Raw genomic sequence first — 16,066 nt, 5'->3', positions numbered from 1 at the left:
TTTAATGATTACATTTATTCAGTGCACAGGGAGAGCCCAAGGCCTAAAAATAGATAGTTTAATGATGCATAGACTTTATGTAGTTCTCTGCTTAGGATGAACTTTGCCAGTAGTAAATAGAACAGAAGAGGAATTACAAGAGATATTTCAGGATAACATATCCAAAAGACAGCTCTGACAGCAAAATCCACCCCCCTCCCCAAACGACCTCGCTTAATGTCGTAAGCACAGCTGATGCCAGCTGTGTCCTCTTGGCGGGAGTCGCACCCAGCCGCTCCCCGCGAGGCGCTCCGGCTGGCGCGCCCTGACGCCCGAGCGCGCGGTGGTGGCGTGCGGAGGGACCCGCTGGGCAGACCCTTGTGCGGTACCGCGCGGAGCTAGCGGAGAGCGCCAGTTTCTGCTAAAAGTGTTCCTAGATGATTTGTTCTGAGAGTGTCGAAGATACTCTGAAAGAAACCCTGAAGTCCTTCTGAAACTCCAGCAGTGGATTTATGACCAGGTGCAGGTCCACACTGCCTAAGCCACAGCATCAGTATCTTTTTTGTTTAGTTTGTTGGGCTGCTCCTTTCATTGCTGAAATCTGTTGGATTAACCCTGCCCCCACAACCACCATCTCTGTGTTTTGCCACAGAAGTGAGTTTGATGGCAAGTGCCTGGAGGGGGGGGGCCGCTCACCTTTTTGCATTCACATAGCAGGAATGATAATTTACCTTCAAACAGCAGGAGGTGAGTAGTGCAGGACTCACCCTGAATATCACAGCTACTTTCCTTGGTAGAAATTGCAGATTGCTCTGATTTTTTTTTGTTTGTTCGTTCATTTGTTTGTTTTTGCAAATTGCTCTGAACTAGAATTTGTGTGTGTGTGCGCGCGCGCACGCGTGCACCCATGCACACTATGCATTTGCACCAGCAGGATCAGTCATAAGCAGAACCACGACTTTAAGAGGGGGTCACATTTGCTGGAAATTTTGGAGAAGATTTTGTTCAAAAGACTTCTGATTGTTAGATTTCTGTATTCCTTCTTTCGGTCTCAATCTGCCTGTCATGCAAGTAGTTGCATGAGAACATGCGTCTCAATTTCCACTAAAGGGTTCATTGTGAACAGTTGCCTTTTCTCCCGTTCCATGTGGGAAAACTGTATATGTGGGGGTTTTTTTGAGGATTATTTGGCTTTAGATATTAGTCTGAGCATTCAGTTCTGGAAAGACTGTGTCACAAGTCAAGTGTGTTGAAGAATTATGTATAGGTTGTATGTATTATCATCATTTCATGGCTACGGATGAACACAGGTATTCATCCAAGACTGCAGAAGAAGTATCATTTGCATATTCAGTTTTATACTAGCCTGCCTGTGCCAGTAGAGCTGTAGTTTTGGACTATTTAGAGTTGTGAATCAGCAGTTCTGCCTTTTGCCATGTTTTGAGAATTTTAAGAGGCTAATAGGCAAATTGTTAGAATTAATTAAATACATGCCCTTCTTGTGACAGAAACCCTGGCGACATTTTAAATCATCTTCTCCAGTGTGGTATCTTCACCGTGCAAGGCTTAGTAAATCACCAGAACAGAACAAAGTTGGCCACCTATTTTCTCCAGGATCTTACAAATATCCTAGAGAACAAAATGTTCCAGTAATCATCTTTTCTTTTCAAATGTCTCTTATTTTTTTTAATCTTTTTCTCCTTTCCTTTTGTCAGACAACAGCATATCCCTGGTTTAAAAAAAAAAAAAAAAAACCACCATTGTTCATGCCTGTATCTTTCATTTCATTTCTGTGCTGAATCACAGTGTTCTGATACAGCCTTTTTATGGTGTAATTGTTTGTATAATCCATTTTCTTTGGGCACCTCTTAGCTTCTGTCTGGAGCTGTTACCGCTAGAAGGAATGTAGTCATAAATCTGTCACAGGTAACAAGCTAAATTTAGAGCTCAATAAACGGTGGCTCGGGGAGTGCGTCGAGATGCAGCAGTTGCGGCAGCGGCAGTAGCTTTGCATTAGCGCGGTGCCGCCGCGCGGGCTGGGGAAGCGGCTGCGGCGGGGCGCTGCTGCGGGAGAGCCGGGCTGGTCCCACCGCTGCTCGCGGCTGCAGCACCGGGACTTTCCGAAACATCCCTCCCGGGGCCGGGGGTGAGCTCGTTCCTTAGTTTGGTGCTCCAGTACCTCAACCGAGGGGCGACTGCATCCGGCGCCCGGCGCCCAGCACCCATCGCGATTCTGGGGCGCCGTTTGCTTGGCAAATGTCACTCGCATTAGCATGTTATAATTGAATCAGTAACAATTTACTGAAAAGGTTAAATTCTGCCTTTTAAAAATTAAATCAGCTGTTTAGCTGTCAACTACAGGCATGCCCTCCTATTGCCTCAGGAAGAATGAAACATCGGCATATTGACATATAAATCATATTGCTGGAGAATGCATTAACTCTCTTATTTATGGCTATATTGTGCTACAAAATGCTTCATCTTGTAATTGAGGGCTCTCTGCTGAATTCATTACATGTAAAATCTGTGGGAGTTATTAGCACAGCACATTTCCATAATTAAAAGATTTCCTACAGTATAGAGCTAAAGAATCCCCAACTGCCACACGTTATTCAAGTCCAAAGTTTTATGAACAGTTAAATACAGACACAGCAGAGTTTTTAGGCAGAGAAAATATTTCTAATTAGACCAATCGATGTAATTGGAAAAACGATGAAATTAGTGAGGGCCCATTTTTAGGTGAACGATAAAAGCTTTATCTTGCCACTGATCATGAAGAAATCTCTCCAGCACTGGATTTATGAAGTGATCTTTACCTTGCCTTCAATGATATAATTTCATAATTTAAATTAAGGATGTAATGAAGCATTCATAGGAGCTGTTGGGTTTTGGGGAATAGTTCTTACTAATGTAGTGTTCCATTAACAGGAGTTATATAAATAAACATTTTCTGTTGTCTGAAGACTGCAGTTTTAGATAGCGCATGAATTCAGGCAATTCTGCAAAACAGAGGTTTTTTTAAAAGAATCTCTCACTTTCTCTCTCACTCTCTCTTCAGGAATAATTGTACCAGACTATTGCAGGTAGCATGAAACAGCACTTTAACTATTAGATGTGTTTCTGAGAAGTCCATTTGTCTTGTTAAGGCTGTCGTACTCCATTACCCTTTCTGTAACCCTGGAAACGACTTCAAATACTATGATATTTGAAAAGTCTAAAATATAACTTGTGCTGGAAATGCTCTGAGCGTTTTTTGAGGCTCTCCCTGTACCAGGGCAGAAAGAATCTTTCCCCTCCACATTAAGGGCATTAAGCAGTGACATATATGCATTTCTCTATGGGAAAACGGGTCATCACCTAATGTAGGTGGGGTGAAAAAAAGATGCTAGCAGCATTGACGAGCGTCCTCCCTCCTTACCTGCTGGCAGAGTTCAGGAATCCTCTCCAAGTGTTGCAGGAGAGGATTTTCAGTAGGCAATAAATAAATTTTGATCCCTCTGGTTAATACAGTTAAGGTCAAAGAGATTCTGTCTGTAGCTATTTAAAATACTCTTAACATGCAGACATACTGCTCTCAATAGTGCTAAGTGCCTTATCTTGCTGAGGAGTGTATACAACCCTTATGAAACTATTCTTAAGTATTCGGGTTACTATATTTAGCTCCAGCTCATAACAAGACAAAAAGCACTTAGCTAAATGTGGTCCTGAAGTGCTTAATCCAGTTAAGAATATTTTGTCCTTAGGTGTCTTCTGCTACGACTTTTTATAGCTCACCATCCTGCTGTATCATGCAAAAGCTGCTCAGTGTGTTTGGGTCTGCAAACTGTTTTATGGCCGTTTATTCTGTTTGAGCGCCCACGTCTGTTGTTGAGTGAGGACGTCTCGAGGTCACTGGAGGTGTCCCACTGGGGCAGACCTGGGCAGCCCTGTCCCCCTGCCCCGGCAGCTCCCGCCATCCCCGCTGCCGTGGGCAGCGACAGCTGCTCTCAGAGGCTGCAGAATCAGGGCTCCGCTTGCTGGTTTAGCCTTGGTAAGCATTAACAGGACTGTTGTCTCACTCGGTGCCAAAAAAGCCTTTCTCAACGTCCTGCCTCGCAGTCAGGCTGGTTGGGAGGACAGTCGTGTGTACAAGGCAGAGAACCTGTCGGGCTTCCTGAGGGTTTCAGGTGGGAGACGGTCTTCAGTCGGTCAGGCTGTACACTGTGGGACAAGATGGAGATTTCTGTGTAAACCTTTGCACTCAAAACACAGGAAGAGTCCTTTTGTTTGGCTGAATTTTTATATACTTAAGCCTGCATAAAAAAATGTTCTCTGAAAATTGCAGTGGATCCCTTTGTCTTATTTCCACGTTAACTCATTGCTTTGAAAAAAACATTTTCTTTATGAAAATAACTCTGAAGTTATTAAGACTGAGCAGAATTCTGGGTTGCTTGTGCTTTGAGAAGAGAAACAACTATATAGTTTTGAAAAAAATAGGACCAACTGATGAGCGACTGTGACTAAGATAAGAATTTCAGTTCTATTTTAGGTCAATAGGATAAGAAATAAGATCTTAGCTTTTGAACTAGGATCGATGCTTGTAATTTGACTGGCATAAGACTGCTGTGAAAACAGAAGCAAGCAGGTCCACCATATTTAAACTTGTTACGTAGGTGTTGTTTTTAGTTGCTGTTTCACTGGGGATATCAGTTGTTGCGTAAGCTTTTCCCTGGAAGTTCGTGTTCCAAACTGAAAATGATCACTTAATCTCAGCTGCGCTTTTTACTGAACCACTTACTACTGGAACACGTTAAGTATTTCATACTCTTGTACTTCTGTCGTTTCAGTGCTTTCAAGCCCCTTACATGTAACTTCCATATTAGAGTTTATAACCACCATATTACAGATTATCTGAGATAAATTTTTGAGCAAATGGACTGACAATTGCAATTAGCTGTAATGAGCAGGAATGTGGCCTGCTGTCTCATCTAACTCATGTAAACCGCCCCTACAAAGCACTCTTTCTGTACCATTGGACTGCATCTGTGTTACTCATGATGTTTAGCAGTGGTCCTACATTGGCAATTCCCGTATCTTTCCTATCTGCCCTTTCCAATATGCCTCCTTGATCGGTATATCCTCCAGCAGTTCTTTAGCTGCCTTGTTGTTTCCTTCCACTTGTGGGGTTTTCACTCATCTGAGAAATGGAAAAACTTTTGCTAGTCCTATAAAATATTAGAAATGTAGATATGTTTGTTTGTCCCCCATATTTACAAACATTTTGTTATTGGTAGTGTCACAAGCTTTTTGCAGTGTCTTGAGCTGGTTCTGAAAGCTAATGATAACAAAGCTAATGATAAGAAAAGCAGGTAATGAACCTGGGGCTCAAAGCCAGCAGGTCACTGAAACTGCATTGAAAGTTGATTACATTTGCAAACCCAACACTTGGCTGTTGTTGAAGATATTACTCTCAGTCATGAACACCTTGGTTGTTTGAATCAAAACAAGTTTCGACAGCTGCGGTTCCAGAGGTGCACACTACGGGGTGTGTACAGTCAAAGGGATCACAGAAAAAAGAGAGAATGTGACAGAGATGGATAACTGAGGAACAATAAGCATTAGCTATAGAAAAAGAAGCAATGCAAGAAAAATTAAGTGTTTGGGATAATTAAAATCATTAAAATCTTCAAATTTATGTGGCATTCTGAGTGTCCATTAGTAGCTGTTCAAATAGTAATCAAAAAGGAAACGCTCATGTCATGTCAGTAGCAAACCTTAGTGAGGTCCTAAATCCATCCTTAGGTGCTTATATGTGGTTTGCACTGGCTCTAGGTGATCATATTCATCCTGAAGGAGACTTTTCATCACAAGATTGGATAGATCAAGTATGGAATATACTCACTGCTTTTCATAACATACATATCAGGTCAATTGTCATTGGAAGGGACTCATTGATTCTTGGTGACCCCAAGCTAGCAGGGCCATTCTTCTGCACTACCACGCCACGTTATTTTTTGGAAACGGGAGCTCAGTTGAGCATTGCCTGGCTTCTTCTGCAAGTCCAGTGGAGTAAATGGTGCTAACAAAATCAAGAATCCCAGAATATTGTCCCAGCTCTTCAGGTCCTGAAGGCTTTGCTGAGCTTCTACCAGTTATACTTGAACCTGTTTCTAATTTACTGTGGTAGATTTTTTCAGCCTGGAGTGATTGCAGCTCTCTAGGCTAAGTCTTGTCTGCAATTGTGTTTTAACTGGATTTGCTTTTCCTTCCAGGACTAATTTTTCTCCGTCTCTATTTATATGGTGATAAGAAGTGCTAATCCCACTCAGTCAGTCTGGACTGATGAATCTGAGGAGTAGAACAGGTAATTCCTAATTTGGCTCTTTGCTTTCAATGACTCAGGCAGTGAGAACCACTCCCTGTCTGTGGTGTATATTCACCTTTCGAGACAAAAGAAATCATTTCATTCAGTTTTCCTCTGCCCAGCTGTTCTGCAGGGAGGGAGATCCTCACCCTGAAGCAGGGAAATGAGGGTAAAATTTTGTTGCTTTATTATGAGTGGTATCTTTAATTTCCTGTCAGTTGTGGGTACTTCTATTTCATGTTATTTTCATAGCCGTCTAGTTGTTTGGGCTTGGAGTAGTCTCAAAGCACGGAAAAATACTTGCATCTACCCCACGAGGAGTGTTCCTCGGGCACTGAGTGTGGTGGGAAGGTTTTACCAGTGAAAGTATTCACTAGCGATGAAGACTGATGGATGCTGAAGCCAGGGACGGATGTGATCTCCAGCCACTTTGGAGCTGTCTGAGGTGGGCTGCAGCCCAGCACTGTGGCCTCTGGGCAGTGAAGGCTGTGGAGTGGTGGCGGCCAGCTTGCCTATGTCTGCCCCGTTGGCACATCTGGAACATGACTCCCTGTCCCGCTGACTTAGCTAATCTGAGTCACAGAAAGCAAACTACCAGTTAAGAAATTACCCTCATCATGTCTGATTTTCCATCATTTCATGGGGCTTGAGAGTACCGTGTATCTCTTGGGAAGTGTTGTTGCAAACTGTTCTCCTTACCTGTGCTGCATGAACAGTTAGCGTAAATAAAGACAGCAGCCCAGAATGACTTTTTTTTTTTTTTGGTGTAGGGACATACAGGCCACAGGGAAGCCAAGTCTCATTCCCTTCCTTTCCCTGGATAATGCCAGGTGAGGAACAGTTTTAGTTTGAAGTCTTGGGTATGAATCCCAGTGGCAGGCTGCAGTTTGGATGGTGTGTTTAAAGGCCGGTGGGATAAGCAGCAGTGATTGCCTACAGTGGGCTTTGGATGAATCCATCTATCGTATGTTCTCTCAAATCTTCTGATGGTACCCTGTTGTTGCCTAATACTAATCCTTCTTGGAATCAGCACAGTTTCCTATGTCCTCCTGTGCTCTTCCACTGGGAAAGAAATCTCAGATACTGTTTAACCACTGCAATGAAATCCAACAGCCTGGTTCATTTCCCAAAACAGGATCAAGCGCAGTAGTATCTGGCACAGAGCAGAGAATGAAATCACAGTTGCAGAGTAGCTGCTATTTCCTGCGCAGAATTTTGTGCAGATTTTGCCCATCCATGGTGCTCCCCTGGCCGCATCAGGCAGCGGCTGGGCTTGCGTGTGGCTGTGTCGGAAATACAGACGGGAGTGCAAAGGCAGCAGAGGGGTTACCGGCTCTTATCTCTTTCCCTGTAAAATCACACTTACTGAAGCTGTATATTTCGGCTTTTAGCAAAGGTTTCACTTCTCAAGCCTCATTACCTGGTGCAGAAAGAAAAAACAAGAAACTGTGTAAAGGATCGGAGGTTAGGGAAAGGGAAGATTAAAAACATCTGGGACGTCATGATGTACAAAGCAGTAAGCTCCGCAGGGTTGAATTCTGGCATCCTCAACAAAATCAGAGAATATGTCTCAGTAAGTACTGCTGTCTTTTCCTTCCAGAGCCCTGTGTTGTGTAGACGAACTGATGGATGAAGATGAGAAGGACAGGGCAAAGAGGTAGGAATGGGTCTACAGGGCACAGAGGGTGGAAGCTCTCCCAGGGTGCAATTGCAAATGCTGTGTTGTCTGGTGCATAAAAACTAGTTGGGACCAGAGATGTCAGAGGCAAAGCTCCCATTTAGTTTACACACTTTGTATAGCAGACCAAAAAAAAGCATATTTCTGTCACCGTTTTCAAGCTTCTCATAGTGTATTTGACCATCCCGTGACAGGTTAATTGACGCGGGGGTTGCTAGATTACATTGTCTGGCCCTCAAAATCCCTGATTATCTAGTGCCTGTTTATTATCCTGATGCCATATTCCCAACATGTCATTTTATTGACATCATGCAGCACTGCCCACCTGGGGTAGAGTTCCCTGCGAAACTTAGAGGACAGCCCTGCTTTAGCAAGGGTATGAGTTAGTCTGCCTTCAGAGAAGCATTTGGTTCAATTCTAATTAGTCTTTCTACATTCGTGCCAAGACAGAAATGGGTATGAACATAAGAGCTGAAGCTGAGAACCTCCAAATGCCAATCTGAATATGAATGGAAATGGTTTCTGCATACCACACTTGATCTAGATCACAGGAAGCATGTATCATCATGAATATGCTTGTAAAAAATTAATTACTACTGGAAGAGTTTGTGTGAAAATAAGCTTACCTCTGATATGAGCACTGGAAAGAACATTTTGGAAGAAGCTGAATAGATTGGCTTTCTCCTTTATTGTTTTTAATGGAGGGGAAAACCCTAATAAAACATTATTAAATTGTATTAATGCAAGTTGGAAATCAGTCTGTGGTTTCCACAGCCAGACTCTTAACTTTCCCAGTTTCATATATGACACTACTACCACTCCAGATTTTGAAAAGCAGCTATAAGAGTACGTGCTTGGCTCTATTCCGCAGTTGTCCCCACACAGCATCCTGTGTGTATAAGCTACTTTTGTGAGTAGAATTCAGGAAATAAGGCATCCCTCTTTTCTTGGCCGCTACATCTGTGTGCCCTAACTGCAAAAAAAAAAAAAAAAAGAAAAAGAAAAAAACACCTCATAAAAATGGTGTGGGCAAGCTGCAAGCACATAGAAGCCAGGGCTTCTCTTATTGGAGAAATTTGACCCATAACACCTTCATGTAGTTACCACCACTTTTGAAATGAACAAACAAATGAGAACTGCCACTGAAATGTATGTGAAGATATGGTCTTCCTTAAATAAATGTCATGTTTGTTACCTCCAGATAGCCTTGCTGTTTGTGAGTTCAGTCCTGTTGCAAGGCTGTAAGCATCAGCAAAGCACTTAAGTTCAAATGTGGTTTTAAACAAATGAGCATCCAAGCAGACTTTGGATATTAACATTTGAAGTGTTTTGCTGAAACAGGCTCCCTTAGTCCTCACTGACTCAAGCTCTAGGTCCTTCGTTTTACTTAGTGACATTTGTGTTTCCGTCACCCAGGGCATCACGCAACAAATCTGAGAAGAAAAGGAGAGACCAGTTCAATGTCCTCATTAAAGAGCTTTGCACAATGCTGCAAGGCCATGGGCACCCTCTCAAGATGGACAAGTCCACAATCCTGCAGAGGACCATCGACTTCTTACAGAAGCAGAAAGGTACTGGAGAGTGGTGGGCCCACTCCCGAACCTCCCTGTGTCAAAGGCATTGGCTCTGCATCTGGCCAGCAGCTGAGTTTTGCTCAGAAGATGAATGCTGTTTTGCCCAAGCATCTAAAACCTCCATAGATGACATGGACACTAAGCAAGGGGCAGAAAAAGGCATAGCAGTTAGCCTCAGGAAATTTGCTAGGTTTGAATACATTGCTGATTGGTTAAACAAGGATATACTTGAAAAGATTCAGTACTGTATGTTTTTTAATTCAATGACATCACTCCATTTCCCTCACTGACCTCTGCATCTCCTGCTATGTTTTGTTCTCCTTTTCCTGTATGCCCTGCCCTGTTTTCTATTCCTGGATACTTTGATATTACCTTGTCACTGTCTGCTCTACTCTGTAGCTTGCTTTTCCACAACTCTCTCTTCCTCATGTTCCCTTGCCCAGTCCTCTGTCACCATCCTACTGCCCCTGGGCCTGTTAGATCTCTGTCTGTAATCTCTCCCTCTGTACATTCCCAGTTTTCAGGGCATTTTGCCTTTCACAGCTTCCATCCCCTTCCTCCTCGCTTATTGTCCTTTCCCTTGGCTGTGGAAGAGGTAGGTTCACAAGCTGTGCTGAACTGAAATCATTTCTCCATGGTCTCCTCTTCTCTGCCAGCCACACCAGTCCCCGAATGCCACTTCCCTGTTTCCCTAGAGGACTCGTGGAGAGGAGCACCAGGTGCCTCCTGGGTCCACCTGCCATGTGCTGTGGACTCTCAAACAGGCATGAGAGAAGAGGAGTGGAGGAACACCAGGCATCACAAACTCGTGGAGAAAGGTGTTTCTCTACACTCCCAGGGTATCCTGGGCTGGGAGATGGCAGAAGGCAGCCTGTGTTGCTGCCTGTGGACTCATGCGAAGTGGCAGAGTTGAGGACCCTTCCTGCTGTCAGTGGTGCCAGCTGGGAGCCTCAGTGGCTGTGCTGAGCTTACTCTGAAATTAGCCCATTAATCTTCATTTTTGAATGATTTCTTCAGACCGCCCAAAATGTCTCCTTTTTCTTTTCTTGATTTCTAATGGCATTTGTATCATGATGGCATGAAAAATGACTGTTGCCTATGGGAAGGCTTTGTACAGGGAATGATCTCAGGATGATTCTTCTGAAAGCCTCTTAAAAGAAGTCTCATGTTACTTGAAAATGAAAAAAAATTCTCCAACTAACATGAGTCATGTTGCTTTTTTGATGTTTTCTCTTTAAGAAATCACAGCACAGACAGAAGCCTGTGAGATTAGACAAGACTGGAAGCCTTCATTTCTTAGCAACGAGGAATTCACTCAGTTGATGTTAGAGGTAAGAAGAAATTAAAGCTGCATAGATCAGTGAGAACTAATCAGTTCAGTAGTTCAGACATATAGCTCCTTTCACCTGTAGGTCCCGATGTTAATGATTTCTACTGTGCTGGCACATATAATCCAAAACTGTTTGAGAGCACTGTTGTGCTGAATGCTTTGCAGATGTAGAGTTAAAAAGATGGTTGCTTCCCCTTAAAGATAAATAGCCTTTAATTTAGGAATGAAAATCAGTTTTGCCCAGATTTGGCCTGATGAGAGAGGAAAAACAGAACTGCCCTTCTCAGAACAGCCACTAAAACTGGTAGTATTAGCAAAAACTTGAAAGGACCTGAAAAAAACAGAGCAGCTCTCTTCCTCCCACATCCCATTAGCATCTTTTACTTGCATTGCTTTCACATGTATTCAGCAGAACAGCTCTGATACTCTCACCTATGAAAACACTTGTCTGATCTAAAAACATCCCTGTGCTTTGTTGAAGAGCCTGCATTTTCCCAAGCCGTTCTTAAAGACGCAGCTTGGATTTTGTGCTGCTCCTGTGCCTAGGAGCTCTCCTGTCCTGTGTAGGCAGCTGTCACTCTGCCCCACCAGGATAAGGGTGGATGCTGGGCTGAGCCGGGAGGTGCTGCAGTGTCTTAGTTGTTCCTTTTCATCAGGATGTCATGACTCACCTCCCTGGAAAAGTCTGTTCAGTCTTTCTGGGAATTTCTCTCACCAGACAAGCTGGTTTGTTCCAGCTGAATCAAAACAAATCCCCCCCGAGAAGTTACTGGGGGAGACAACCCTTTAATAACTGTCAGTTTGTTGGACTATATTAGGCCATTGACCAGTTTACTTAAAGTCAAAAGCTCATCTGTTCTGAGAGAGTTTATTTTCAGCTAAGGCAGAGAGCAACGCTGAGGTGGGGCATAACTGGCTGTTGGGGAAGATGGTGAGCGCTACCTCTGCTCGGCATCCTTGGCTCCCCATAGACCAAGCTGTAGAGCACCCTTGTGCTGTCTCCAGAAGAGCTGGCTTCCTGTGCTGTGCTGACCAGAAATAAACATCCCACATCCTGATAACCATCGCAAAAGAATAGGAATAGAGACTAGATCAGTGGTATAAGAAGCTGTTGCAAAGAATAGGAAAAACACTCAAAGAAGAATACATACTCAGTGACTTAAATAGGGATAAAGAACTTCAAATCCAGGCCAGAAACCATTGAGAATAAGAAAGGAAATACAAAACAAAATTTAAAATTGTCATATCACTAGCCTAGCAAATGAATGCTTTAAACAAAATAAATAATGCTTTAAATCTCACCCACGATAGCCACAAATTGCTAAAAATACAGCATTGTGTAGTTTGTCTGTTTCTAGTTTTCCATTCATCCGTCCGTCCTTCCGTCCATCCATCCATCCGTCATGCTGGGTTTGCCATGATGATACCTAGCATCTCCATACGCACTGAATTAGTTAATTATTGTGTAATTCAGAATACATAATGAAATGATTGAAGTCACCAGGATTGTGTGGGTGTAGAAAATTTAGCAACCAGTATCTTGCTTCATGTTAAATAAATACTGACTGGATGCAAAGTGCAAGTAAATTTAATATTAATGAGAAAAGAAGAATCTTAAAAGAATGTGGAATTAGACATCATGTGTCATTTTTATTTTTCCATATTGAACCATCATTACCATAATTGATTTATGCTGGTTTTAGGCTGTTAGAGGCATCGCCTCTGAAATAATTAGCCTACTGTATTATATTCTAAGTTGTTCCCTACCATAATTCTTTTTTTTTTCTTTTGGCCTGCCTTTTATCGTTAGGCATTAGATGGATTTCTCATTGCTCTTACCACTGATGGGATTATTATTTATGTATCTGACAGTGTCTCGTCTCTGCTTGGACACTTACCGGTAAGTTCTGACAACGCAATATATTGAACAGTATTCCTCCTGCCTTAACGCAGCCCTGTTATTGCAAAGATGGGGCTTGGTTTTGTCCAACCAAAGAGGCAACAACCCACATGAAAAGATTTAGTACCGTGTAATGTCTGCTCTCTGGTGATGTGTTGGGGCCCAAGCTGTGGACCTCTGGAAGCGAACTTTGGGGCTGTGACAGCATGAGAATTAGAAAGCCAGTTCTCTCTCCCTGAGCCTTAGTTCCTGTCCCATGCAGGCTGGGGTCGAGAGGGACCTGTGTCACGCGCCCAGCAGTGGGCTGCAGCCATCCAGGGCAAGCGCTTCAGAGCCGGTTCAAGCTGCTGCTTTTTCTTAAAATAGCAAGTGCAGATGATTCAGCTGGGGTAGATGCGTTTCACATCTTCCCCCTCCCAGGTGCCCGATCAGCATCCCACGGGAAGCCAGGCCGGATCAGCAGCACCCTGGCAGTGCCATGCCTCCCAGGCACATCTGGCCCCAAGCCTGCCAAAAATGCCATTGCTTTCCATGGGCTGAGAATTGGGCTCTGCAAAAGAAACGTTTTTTTCAAAGCTGTAGGATTCAAGTGCACTGGCCAGCTTAATGTACGTGCATGAACAGGAAATGCAGTTTAACTGGTGCTTGCACCAGTCTGTTACCCTTTAAATCATATTTTACCTAAGGATCGATAACACTAGATCCTTGGTTAATACATATTGCAACACAATTGTAGCACAAGGCTTTACCATTATTCTGTGCGGACTTTCTGGCTGTGCAAAGCTTCAGCAAGGGACCCGCAGGGTGACGTCACTCTATGGAAAGGGCTGCCACAAATGGCAGTCCCCTCGCATGACTGTTTCCACTCTGTTGTGTTTGACATCAGCCATGGTATGAATGTCATGGCAGAGACAACTGACTGTGGGTGGGGAATACACCGACAAACCCTTAGGGAGTAGCTCAGCTCCTGTGAATAACAGATTCTCTCGCAGGGTCTGTGAGTTAGCTAAAAAAATCTATGCAAAATCACTGTAGTCATAGCTCTTCACTTGACTGCGCATCTGAAGAAGGTTCTGGGTGGTGTTTATCCCATCAAGTACATGGGAAATCTCATGCTTATGAAATCTGTACTTGCTGAAGCACTTCTCAGATAATTTAAAGGTGATTTCAGGACTAAATCTATGCCCTTTCAATCACATTAGGTTTTGCTACTTTGAGGCCACAGTTGTTAGTAACAAATACGGGGCATAAGGTTTTCCTGGGAGAATTTCTGGAAGTCAGTTAGTTGTTGCATACAGAAGTTTCTGCTAGCCCCTCAAGAACACTTTTGCTTTTACCTGGTGCCAAGCATGAGGCATAGATGATGGTGTGTGAGGACGAATTTGAACACACAATTAACCTGACTGGATGTCCTAGGCTGTAAAGTAACAGATACGTGCTGACCCTTTGGTAGAACCATCTTGGTCAGGATGTGTGGGTTTATCAGCTTTCTAATTCTCGTGCTGTCACAGCCCCAAAGTTTTGAGCTGCTTGGCAAGTCAAGTTGATTTAGCCAGAAGTTCATCTAGAACACAAATGGAGGATGGAGAAAGAGCTCCCCCACTTCTGTCTCATGTTTTCAAAAGGAAATGTTATAAGTTTTCATTCTGAAATGATATTTCATATCCTGTTCTATTCCTGTGGTGTCAGGGTTTCTTCTCCAGCTTGTTTGTCTGTAACTGCAAGGCAACCTCTGGAACCCATTTGGCCTTTTGCAAATAGGTAGCTATCCAAGGGTAAAAATAACCTATGGGTTATGTCCTGCCCTAGATCCATTTGCAGACAGAGTGTGACTTTTCAAGTTCCTTCTTAAGTATGGGAATGCTGTATGTCACCTCGAAGAGAGTCCTGTTTTTAAAGCAACACTTTCTAGTGTGGCTTTCTTGTGTTAAGCATCTGTGCTAGATGGGCAGCATTTGTGTTCTGCTGTGGGATGAAAACACGTGTGATTGTGGAAAGCTGTACTGTTGAACATGACAAAGCATTCTTTTGTATCAGTCAGATTTGGTGGACCAAAATATATTAAACTTTCTGCCTGAGCGGGAGCAGAGTGAAGTGTACAAGCTCCTTTCTCCACACGTGCTCATGACGGATCCTGTTGCAGCTGATTTTCTGAACGGTAAGCTCTTCTCTTGTCTGGCTATCACGGAAATTTGCCAAAGACAAACAGCTCCCAAGGGGAGTCTGCACAGTGCTCTGCAGCTCTTGAATTCTCCTGCCTGCCATTTCTGTTTTGTTAAACTCTCTTTTAATATGTCGGGTTTCTAATGCAGCACATCATCTAATGTTCCTATATGCTCCCAGTACTTGACCTTTGATTTGGACAGCCTTTATTTGACTGTTTGCTTTGCATTGTAGGGCAGAGCAAAGTTGCCCCACATCAGATATTTCTCCCTGGGTGGGATGCTGGACCCAGCCTGTGAGAGGAGTGGGGAGCTTGGGGGAAGAAAGGAGATAGGAGGAAACCTGCAGAGTTCTGGCAGACCCTTCGTTCCTTAGGACACTCATGTATCTCAGGGTAGTGTAATTTAAACACCGGCCTTCCTGGCTGAAATCTGGGTCCAGGTCTCCACTGCCGGCTGCTGCCCCACTCCTGAAATGTGCCTTCCTCCACCGTTCTCCCCAGAGCACATCGCCGCACCAGAGCGTGAAACCACATCTTCGCCAGCCCCCGCTGGCAGAACGCCCTGCTGCCCTCTCGCCCTCCCCTTCCTGGGGCCGCTGGGGCCCGGCCGCGCTCCCTCCTTCGCACCCTCGCGGGAAGCCTGCGCAGCCCCCGGCGCTGGCTCCCTCCGCGGGGGCAGTTCCCCTGGCTGCAGATTGCCCGGGCTGATCCAGGGAGCTCATACTTCAGCCGTAAAACGCAAAAGGGCTTGGCGCGCTGCCTGCCGTAGCTGATGGCAGGACTTAGAGTGACTTTGGTGCCCTTTGGCTCAGGGTCCTGCTGAGCGCTGCCGGAACAGAGCATTTCAATGTCACTTCGCGGCTTTGCATGAAATCCTGCCCGTGCTGGAGGCCGGGGCAAATGCCGCTGGCGTCAGCACGGCCAGGGCTTCAGGCCAGCGCAGCAGGGTAACTATAAAGCCACAGAGAAGGGATGAGAATACACTTCCTTAAGCAAAAGCAGGTGATCATTTCTCCTAGTAGATGTGTATTTACTTATGGCTATCAAGAACATCCCAGCAGAATGTGCTCAGATACCACAGTGGCAGGGTTGGTATAA

The 16,066-nt window shown here is 44.2% G+C and overlaps 1 protein-coding gene across 5 annotated transcripts in view; it reads left to right on the top strand.

Annotated features, from left to right (window-relative positions):
* Positions 1–16,066, top strand: part of PASD1 (PAS domain containing repressor 1) — a 57,282-nt gene that overhangs the window by 17,408 nt on the left and 23,808 nt on the right. For 2 of the 5 annotated variants that reach the window (XM_064518232.1, XM_064518231.1), the window contains exons 2-7: positions 6,231–6,322; positions 7,923–7,979; positions 9,417–9,571; positions 10,814–10,905; positions 12,715–12,804; positions 14,842–14,962. In XM_064518232.1, the coding sequence (XP_064374302.1) occupies positions 7,948–7,979; positions 9,417–9,571; positions 10,814–10,905; positions 12,715–12,804; positions 14,842–14,962 (490 nt within the window). In that variant the 5' untranslated portion in view covers positions 6,231–6,322; positions 7,923–7,947. Of the gene's footprint in view, positions 1–6,230; positions 6,323–7,092; positions 7,153–7,922; positions 7,980–9,416; positions 9,572–10,813; positions 10,906–12,714; positions 12,805–14,841; positions 14,963–16,066 lie in introns of those variants that run through there. The other 3 variants (XM_064518234.1, XM_064518233.1, XM_064518236.1) reach the window with 3 other exon arrangements.

This window comes from Dromaius novaehollandiae, chromosome 11, assembly GCF_036370855.1.
Source record: "Dromaius novaehollandiae isolate bDroNov1 chromosome 11, bDroNov1.hap1, whole genome shotgun sequence".
Lineage (NCBI taxonomy): Eukaryota > Metazoa > Chordata > Aves > Casuariiformes > Dromaiidae > Dromaius > Dromaius novaehollandiae.
Note: the sequence above shows the minus strand (reverse complement) of the source record. Positions and strands in the feature narration are given on the sequence as shown.